The sequence below is a fragment of the Miniopterus natalensis genome, chromosome 13, assembly GCF_054644295.1.
Source record: "Miniopterus natalensis isolate mMinNat1 chromosome 13, mMinNat1.hap1, whole genome shotgun sequence".
Classification (NCBI taxonomy): domain Eukaryota; kingdom Metazoa; phylum Chordata; class Mammalia; order Chiroptera; family Miniopteridae; genus Miniopterus; species Miniopterus natalensis.
Window position 1 is genome coordinate 39,117,996 of NC_142093.1, and position 10,519 is coordinate 39,128,514.

General features: G+C 44.4%; 1 protein-coding gene across 1 annotated transcript in view; it reads right to left on the reverse strand.

Moving 5' to 3' along the window:
* The window catches only part of TGFA (transforming growth factor alpha), a 90,710-nt gene extending 80,928 nt beyond the window's left edge, over positions 1-9,782 (reverse strand). Inside the window, exon 1 of the mRNA XM_087823750.1 lies at positions 9,743-9,782. Coding sequence (XP_087679876.1) covers positions 9,743-9,782 — 40 coding nt within the window. The remainder of the gene's footprint in view (positions 1-9,742) is intronic.
* Between the last annotated feature and the right edge of the window lie 737 nt (positions 9,783-10,519).

Here is a 10,519-nt window from a genome sequence, read left to right on the forward strand (position 1 = left end):
AGAAATGGACAGATCCAGCAGGCAGAAAATCAGTAAGGACCTAAATGAACTCAACGCCATCAACCAACTTGATATAATTGACATCTATAGACTACTGCATCCAACAACAGAAGGTTATACATTCTCCTCAAGCTCACATGGATTATTCATCAAATCAGACCACATTTTGGACTATAAAACATACCCTAACAAATTTAAAAGACTAGAAGTCATTCATTGTTTGCTTTCAGACAACAAAAGAGCTAAATACTGAAGATTAGGCAACCCAATTCTATATAACACATGGGTCAAAGAAGAAATCTCAGAAATCAAAAAATATTTCGAATTAAATAAAAGTAGAAATACAGCTCATCCAAATGTGTGGGATGTAGTAAAAGCAGTGCTTAGAGGCCAATTTATAACACCGAATAAATATATTAGAAAAGAAGAAAGAACCTTAGGAAAAGTCTGAAAAGGAAAAACAAATTAAATTCAAAGAAAGAAGAATATGATAAAGGTATTCGTTTTAGTTACTGTCTTGTTCTACTTTAAATATCTGAAAATTATTCAGCCACATGGGACAGTATTTCTCAAAAATTTCCATTAAAATCCCTGAAATGACAAAGATAAGGAACTCAGACCCATTCCTTCAGGGTCTGAGGACACAGTCTAAAACAATCAAAGGAAAAACACACACCTTCATTTATTGAGGTCCTACATTCTAAAAGTTAATTTTGGTATTTCCATTTTCCATTCTATTCACTAATAGAGTATGTTTTAATATAGAAACATAACTTGCCAGATAAGTTGCTTTTAGATTCTTTAATTATTCTTTGTTCCAGGGAGATGTGCTAGGTTTGGTCTGTGGTGCCAAAAATGCCATGGCATACTCCTCAGTACTCCCATTTGAGAAGGGGACATGAAAATACAGTCTCTGTTAACTAGAATGTCACATGGCGGACTGTAGGCCTGCCTTGTGACCCCCAAATCCTGGAAAGCACAAAGTTCCAGAAAGAATACGAGAGCATTGGCAGGTTCACCATGCCTTTCAGTAGAGACCCAACACCCATCGGTCTTCAACCAAGCTGAGGAAGAGGTAAGACATCCTTTCTCCCCAGGGACTGAAACATGGTAAGTAATCCTCTCCGCCACCACAGGTTTTTCTTCTTTCAACATTCCCTGGGTGGGAGGGAAAGAGAAGTCTTGCCATGAGAGGGAGAAGTGAAGTGATAGTCACTATAATACAGTGTCTGCTTTCCTAGTTCTCAATAATTTCTGCTCCAACTTCTGGGGCAATGACGCGTTCCCAACCCCAAAGAATGGTTCACTACAGGGTGAGCTTCATATTAATGGGACAGAACAGAAATTCCACAGACAGACCCAGGTACTCCTAAGAATGTATCAAGTGACAAAAAGTGGGATTTAAATTCAGTGAGTAGAGAATAAATTATTCAACAAATGGTGTTAGAGTAACTGGATCACTATTTAACAAAAGGCAAGTTAGAGTCTTATCTCACATCTTACACCAAAATACATTCCCAAGGAATTGAAATTTAAACCCCAAAAATAACAACAGAAAAGTACAAGGGAAAATGAGAGATCAAACAGTCATTGAAATGCCATCCTACTCCAAGCCTGAGTATTATGCAAAGTAGAAATCATAAAGGAATGATGAGGATTTTAAGTTCTTAAAAGTAAAAGAACAAACATGCTTCTGTAAACCCAAACACAACACATTAATTCAAAAGGCAAAATAAAGAAAATATTTTCAACGTATCTAAAAACTGCTTACAAATTGATAAGAAAATAACCTATGCAAAACATGGTCTAAGGACAGAAATAAGTAATTCACAAGCAAATAAATTCAAATACTCAAACATGAAAAATCATTAAATTGTACCAAACTTTGGTCTAACCCAAAGAAATACAAATTAAAAGAATGAGATGCCATTTGCTAACATAATTAGAAAATTCTAGAAAGTGATAATATTCACCCTAGGCAGGTTTGCTGAGAGATAGGCATTCGCACATAGGTGGTAGAAGTATCAGTTTGGGTGACTGTTCTGGAGGACAGATTGTAAAACATGTTACAAGGTGAAAAAGCGTGTACCTTTGACCTCGTAACCCATTTCTGGGGATTAGTCCACAGAAGAGAACTGAAAGATGCTAGTAATAATTTAGCTGCAAGAATTCTTATTTCAGGTCTGAAGATTTAAAAGTTTGAAACAACCTACATCTCAATCAATAAAGGATATAGAAATAAACTGATAATTATATAACGGAATGTGTCGGTCACTGAAAAATAATAGGTTGAAAAGATGTTTGTTTCTGCCACAGAAATATTTTCCCTACACACTGCAAATGAAAGGCAGCTTTGAAAACATAATCTATCAAACAGCATTTGTGAAGGAAAAAAATGAACATAGAAATATCTGTATCCATTCCCAGAAAGAGATCTGGTAGGATGCCTACCTCACTGGATGCCTCCAGTGAGTCAGATTTGGGGAGTTTCTAGGTTCCTTTGTTTGTAGATGCCGATTTGTCTCCTTTTGGATAAAGAGTGAGCCGATGTAGCCGAGGCTGGCAGGGAAGGCTCATCCCCAATGGCCCGCAAGTCTGTGAACACTCAGCGGCCTGCACAGTGGCCAGTATGGGAAGTGTGTTTGTTTTGCATTTTGCTTGTTTGTTTGTTTGTTTATGGAAGGGGGTCAGGATTGTGGTTGATGAGGTTCAGAGAGAGTCCAGGTCCAGGAGGATTCGCCAACTGGGTAATGTCTGAGTTTACCTCACCTCCCTAAAAAATGCTCAGGCCCCAGGCCTGCTTTCTTCCTTCTAGTTCAGGGACCTATGATTCAGCCCTTGAAACCCTAATTATAACACCCAAGGTCTGCTATGTGCAAAAAAACATCTGTCATTGTTTCAGTTGGCCGGTGGGGGGTGTGTACAGCGTGGAAGCAGCCCCAGGGATGCGCTCCTCTGACGCAAAAACAGTAATAACCACCTCAAGGTGAGAAGTGCCCAGGCTGAGTGTCCATCCGAGCTGGGTGCCAAGTAAGGTGAAGAGTTTACGTCCCTTCATAGTTCGTGCGCCAGTTCCTCAGAGTCACTGCCACGGTGAAAGTTACAGGTCTTGAGCTGTTTCTTCTTTATTTTATTGTTGACAGTATTACGTATGTCCCCCCCCTTACTCCCTTGCACCCAGCCCCTGCCCCACTCCAGACCTTCACCACACTCTTGTCCCTGTCCCTGTCTTTTTTTAATTTTTAAAAAATTTATTGGGGTGACATTGGTTAATAAAATTATGTATTATAGGTATAAAATTCTATAATATATCATCTGTATATTGCATTGTGTGTTAACCCCCTCAAGTCAAGGACCTTCCATCACCATTTATTCCCCCTTTTCTCTCTTTTACCTCCTCCCGTCCCACTGTTTCTTTCAACTAAGAAAAGTAGCCTAAGTTTGTGTTTTCCCAGTTGGTTGCCAAGGCCTGTGAAGGGCAGGAGCAGAGTATGTAATTGCAAACCTCTCATTTATCAGCTTCAGCTGCTTTTGTGTCACCAAATTACACGTACCATTTAGTCAGTTAATCTCTGGTACCTTTGGAAGTACATTAATTACCCAGAGAATGCCTCAGACCTGGCAAGAGATGACGAAAGAGCAGTCAAGGTACATCTATCCACTAAGTGGCCAGGAGACTTGTTTACTGACTGACCTCATTCAAACTCAGATCGTAGGCCCTAAGGAACTCAAGCTGAAGATCTGGCCTCTTTGTAAGAATCCAATATTTTGACCTAGAAGTATTGATCTTAAAAACAAAACAAAAATAAACAAAAAGCAAATGAGCAAACAACAACAAAAATCTCCCACACAAGCATGGGTCCTCTTACTCCAAATGCTATATAGTAGCATCTAATAAACACAATTGTGTATTTGGAGGTATTAAAACATTTTAACGCTTAAGGAACCAATAGGAAACTACTTAGCAGCTTCTGCTAGAAGTTATAATGCCATGCATCATTCAAACCAGAAATGGCATTACTATAACAACTTGGGCACAGGCAATTATGTAAATAAACTAGTTATTCACCCAGGCTTCTGGGAACATTATTAAATATGAAGCTTTCACTTAAATTTGGTTTCATGATTAAACAAAAGTTCGGGGTTTTCCCCCTAAAATATCATTGCCAAGAGAAACAAACTTAAAAATATATTTTCTTTTCATAGGTCATTAAAAACAGTTTTTCTCTTATGCTTTCTAGAATTTTTCAAATGGTTCTAGAGGAAAAAAATGTTTTCATAATCATTAAAAACATTAAATCATAATCTATATTTTTAAATAACAGTAAAACAGTATTCTGAAGCCTACTTGTTTCAGTGTTGTGAGAATTTACATGCTATCACCCTTATCATAATAAAGAGTTTTTCAGGATTAATGGTAACTACATGGCCAAGTGTCTTCCAGTTGAGTGTGCACTTGGAGGATCCAGCACAGGACACCCCAAGTGCTTAGCGGTCACTTCTGAGGCTCTACCTGCGCTCAAAGGGCCAAGGGCAGAGATGAAGACCAAGAGTCTCTGCCCCCCAGCAGCCCTCAAACAAGCAGAAGAGAGGGGGCAAGCACCAGCCAGTGTTATTCCAAGGCAGGGCACGAAGGGACCAGAACTCTGCTGCTGAGGTTCCCAGCCAGCAATGTCTTATTCAACGATTAAAACAAACAAACGAAAGCAAGGCAACAGTAGCCTGGAATTCCACAAAGTTATATGCACAAGCTTGTTCCACAAAGGAGTTGTGTGCATATCCCTTCTTGGGGAAGCCTTAACATCTACAAGTACCTGAGAAGTATGAGGAAGAAGCGGGGTGTGTGTGTGTGGATGCTTTGCAAGGTAAGGCGACACCGAAAAATTAAAGGCAAAGATATTGAGCATAGAACTCACTTGACAGGGGGAGAGACTCTATATGAAAGAAAATTGTTTCCTATGACTTAAAAAAAAAGCACTAGCAAATACATGAAGTTCCATTTCAATAAGCCTCCAACTTGTTCTAAGCCCAGGTAACGATTTACTTAAGTCATATTCAATACAACCGATTCAGAATGTTTCAAAAGAATTTACCCAGATTTACACAAAGGGAATGTGTCTTGTACTTGAAGAGTTCCTAAGAGATGGTTCTGGTAGCCCAGATTTCAGGCTTTCCTAGGAAAGGGTTTTATACTTGACAGTTCACAGGGGAAAGCAAAGAAAAATCAAACCAAATGTCATTATAAAAGGACCCAAATTCTCTATCTAGATGCAATTTTAAACATATTAGCATTTAGCGTAAAATTAAGTTTATACTTTAAAATAGGTGATTAAAACTATTTGAAATGGCCCTGGCTGGGAGGCTCAGTTGGTTGGAGCATTGTCCTATACACCAAAAGGCTATGGGTTCGATTCCCAGTTGGGGTGCTTACAGGAGGAAACCGACTGATATTTCTCACTCCAATGTCTGTCTGTATCTCTCGTTCCCCACCCCATCAATAAAACATATCCTCAAGTGAGGATTAAAAAAATATATTTGAAATGGTAGCAAAACAACGGTCAGTTTTAGCAGCCCAAAAGAAAGAGTGACATGATTAACGGTGGTTAGCTTAAGTCTAATGACACAGGATTGTCACACTTCTGCTGGGTAAAGTTTAAGAACACTTAGAACAATTAAGAGATCTCAGCAAGAGTTCTCACTCTGCCCTGGTCAACAAGGCAGGCTACAGAAGCACCTTTAATAATGGCTCATAAATCCACAGCGGCATTTATAAACGTCAGAATGTACTTTTAGATAAAACGCAATTGGTTAAGCCAGAAGCTTCCCTAACAAGGGACTGAAGAGCGGTGGTTCTCCAAGTGTCCCGCCCCTGTCCTCCCCACCAGCAGCATAAGCCACACCTGGGAACTTGTTAGCCATGCAAACGCCCCTACTTCCCACCTGGCAATCTGGTTTACCAAAGCCTCCAGGTGGTTGGTTGTGATTTGAGGGCACTGCTGGGGAAGACGCTACAGAGGTTTGCATGGGAAACCAAGCACAAAATGCCCAGTTCAGTGTGGCAGGCCATTCCCATTTTGGTTGACCCAACCTCCACTTCCCATTGCCCATCCCTTTTAGTGGGCAGCCCGAAGAGTAGGACCCTGTTCAAACACACTTTCTAAAGGCCCTTAGAGATAGGGCTAATGGAAAAAGTCATCTATTTTTCATGTTACCATAGTAACATAAAAACATGAAGCATCATTTATTCCTACAAGAAAGGTCCCCTTTGCAGGGGATATGGAGTATTACAGAAAAATCCTGAGGAAATAAAATTTTGGAAAAGCAAATATGGGAAACTCAGCTTCTAAGGCTCCATATACACCTTTAGGGCCATGTTCTAAGTGAACTTTCCCTAATTATGGCTGCCCAGTAAGGAAAACCTGTGTTCTGGGCCAACCCCCACTGTCTACATTGAAAGACATAATTTCCATGCAATGGAGAAATGTCTTACTTCATGCCTCCTACTGATCTCAGTCTCAAATCCACAGGGAAGCTGACCTGTTTCATCTCTACACATCCTTAATGACATTTTGCCTCCTAGGATGTCCTTTAGGTCTACACCCAGTCCTACTTCTGGGAGCTGCCAGAAAAATAATAATTTTATTTCTGGATTATAAAACCTACTTCTGTATTATAAAATCAATTTCACTTTGTGTGTAACCCTTTATTTTTATAGTTTATAAATAGCTTCCACATTTCCATTTCATTTGATTCTCATAATAACCTGTGAGGTGGGTATAGTTTTGTTCTCATTTTACAGGTGAGAAAACTGGAACTTAGTGCTGAATTCAGTAAATAACTGACCATTAAAATGTCATGGGAGAAATACAAATATTTTGCATCAAAAATTAAAGAATTCACAATGTCCAAAAGAACCCCCAAACTTGCCTGAATTTGTCATCTGTCAAATGATATTCACCAAAATCCTTAGGCAAGTTTTTAAGTTGGGTGGTATTTTTCTGGCTTTGGAAGGATGGAGAGCAGGGAGATGAGATAAGACACTTTCCCGGTTACAGAACTGACATAACCTGCAATGAAATTCTATGGGGTTCATTTAACAACAGTGATAACTTGATGGTGCTAAGACTAATTAAGCTCTACTACATGCCAGGCACCATTCTATGTTCATTAAATACACCCAACAACCCTATTAATATATCCCTTTTAGAGATGAGAAAAGCAAGGCACAGAGAAGCTAAGTAACTTGCCCAAGATTACACATCTTGCTCTCCGGACACAAAGGAGGAGGTGGGACTGGAGGGGCCAGGCTCCTGTGAGGTTTGCTCTGCCAGTGATGGAAATCTGCCATGGGAGGGCAGCCACCACTGGACCTGGATTACTTTCCCAATGTTGTCATTTAATCATCAGTGTCCCCATTCTCTGCCAAAACACCAATCACTGCTCAGGTTCTAAGTAATCAGGAGTACTAACTGGTTCTGTCTCAGAGTGTCCCCATGAAAATGGGGAAGCGGGGAGAGATCCTGGTTTGAGATCATGGTTAGCGATGGAACACTGGCCGATTTGCCTGGAACTGCCTTCAACTACTTTAAGAAAATTAGAGAGGAATGCAGCTTTGGAGGAGATGTGTAAATTAAAGATGCATGTGGCACTGATAGTATTTAGTAATCTAGCAGAAAATGAGATGGGAGGTGGAATATAAATAGGAAGGAATCCTCACCGGTGTAAATTACTCCTGCCATTTTTTTCCTTGACTTTTTTTCGCAACTTCTCACATTTTGGAATTGTATGAGCCAGCTTTTACATATTAATCAATCTTTTAAGTTTGTACATATTTTTCTTAAAGAAGGAAACAAAGATGAGGTTGAACTTTTAGGCAAAAGAGAAAAATTATATGATGAATGAATGCAGTCTTCATGGGCAATTATATTGCAATGGGGGAGGGGGGGAGACAACTTTCAAAAGACTTCCTCAAATATGTTTACCTTTATCATTTCCTGCTTCTAATTTTCACTGAGTAACTTAAGACCACCTTGAGATCCTAGGAATTCAACAGAATTTAACAGCCAGTTCCAGGCTATTCTACATAATCTCTCCTCAAGGCAAAGTCCCAAACCTGGGAGATGGGACAACAGAGACCACAGTTAAATGACTTTTCATAACCACATTCCGTCCACACTCTTTAACAACCTGAGCGCAACTACTTCCTCACTGTGGGCCCCGTGGGCTTCACTTTCCTCCTCTATAACATGGGGATGATATTTCCTTCTTTATCAGGTTGGTGTGGAAGTTAAACGAGTTAATACATGTGAAGCATTTAGCACGGTGCCTCACACAGAGTAAAAAGCTCAAGCTATTATTTTCACTACTAGAATCTGCAAAGAAAATTACCACAGGGAAACTGCATATTGGAGGCTTCTATTGGCTCAGTCATGCTTTATTGCTTTTAAAACATCTAAAATCAGAACAAACATCGATAGAAAAAAATAAAAAGGTCTTAGAAAAAGCGGGCGTGGGGGTGTGGGGGGAGCCATCCATAATCATGCCACCTGTTGGTGAGTTTCAGGATAGGATGCAGCTGGGCGCTCGGTTCCACACGGCTCCGTAATTCCTTTAGGTGGTGCCCGCGTTTCTGCTGCGGTTCTTAACCAGCGTGGGCAGGATCCCAGGCGGGTCCGTGAACCCCCCGAAACTGTACACGGGACTGGGTAAGGCTGCGGTTCTGGGCATTTGAGGGCAGAAGTTCCATAGCTTTTCTCAGATTCAGATGCAGCTAGCAACTTGCTTTATAGGGTTAAACTCAGGGGATACCCAGGCACAATTCACTTCACTGAAGCTGCCGCACCAACCGGGACACCTGGGCTGTTAATCTGCTCTCTCCACACTGGCCAGACCCGACTCCCCAGAGCCCAGAGCTCGCCACGGGGTGCGCGGCGCCGCGCCCCTCACCTTACAGACCGACCTGTGAACTTCACCTCTGCAAACACCAGCTGGGCAGACCTGACCCCCGGCTTGCGGGTTTAACTGCCCCTCCCTTCCCCCCATCCCTTGTTCCCATCCGAGAACAAACTCAAAGGAAATAGGCAACTTTCTAAGGTTTCGCTCCTGCCCTTGGCTGACTCCTAAACCACGTCTCCCAGGGAAGTTAATTAAAAGAACAATTAATCCGCACAGAAATCCAAAATCTACCCCAAAGCCCAAGAGCCCTGTAAATTAGAAGATTGAGGGCACCTCAACTGACCGTGAACATCTGCCAGGGCTCGAGGATGGCAAGGGGGCAGCAAAGGTAAGCAGGCCAGGTCTGGCGGAGGGTCAGCCGCCGGTCACCTCGCGAGCGTACGTGCCGCCGGCGCGGGGGAAGCAGCTCGGAGGCGGCCAGGTGAGCCGCGCGCTGTGGGCGAGGGCACGCGCACGCACGGGCGCGGAGGGTTCAAGTTCAAGCCCGAGCTCACGCCGCTCCCCTCCCCGGGCGGGCGTCCTGCTACACCGCCCGGGAGGGCACTTTGTGGGGGAAAGCCTGGGAGTTCGACGGGCCCCCCTCTTTGGGATGGGCTCCCCAAATCCCTAGTAAGCCCTGCCGACTCCCCTTGCCTCCTAGCCTCCAACCCTTGCAAAGCACTGACACCGCTCCACTCTTCTAGGCGGGCAGAGAAACCCCCCAGGAAAGAGAAATAAAGGGGACAAGGGAAAGGAGAAAACGGGGTGTCGCCCAAGGGAGGGGACGCGCAGTCGGCAGCGTACGTACCCAGCGCGAACAGGGCGAGCTGTCCAGCCGAGGTGACCATTTTACGGGCGGCAGGCAGCAGGCGCTCCAGCCTCCTGCCCTACCTGCGGTGCCCGAGTGGCGAAGCGGCGCTGCGGCGCGGGGGGAAAAGGCGCGGGCGAGGCTAGTCCAGCCCCCGCGCGGCGGGCGGAGCGAGCAGAGCGCCTCGGCTGGCGCTCGCCCTCCGGCGCGGCTGGGCGGAAACGGGAGGGCGGTTACCGTCACCTCCCCGCCACTCCACGCGGCCACAGGCACGGCGGACCACCCTCCCGCCCCGGTGGGGGTGCCCCCCTAAGGGCATAGGAGGTGGGGGTTCGGGCTGGGGGCGGGGAGCTGCGCGCACCCTGCAGGGCGCGGGCGGCGGGGCGGGGCGATCCGCACTCTCTGAGCCCTGCTGCCGGAGCTTGGCACCCAGGCCAAGAAAAAGGCAGGAAGCGCCCGACTTCAGACACCACCTTCAGACTAGTGGCTCAGCGTGGTCCGGACCCCTTGCGCCAGGGGTCGGTGCCTGCTGCGGAGCCGGAGTGTCCCCAGGGCCAGTGGCAGCTTCTAGGCTCTAGGCGGCGGAGCGGAGCTGCCCGGCGGGGGTCACCTGTGCCCACTGCCACTGCCAGGGACGCGGCCCCCAAAACGACCTGACCTGTGAGTTTCGCCAGCCGCCTGCCGAGACTTGGCCTAAGGAAAGTGCTCCCTAGAATCAGAGAAGTTGTTAAACGAGGCTGCTCACCTGCGCCCTCCTCCCAGCAAAGAACACTTGAT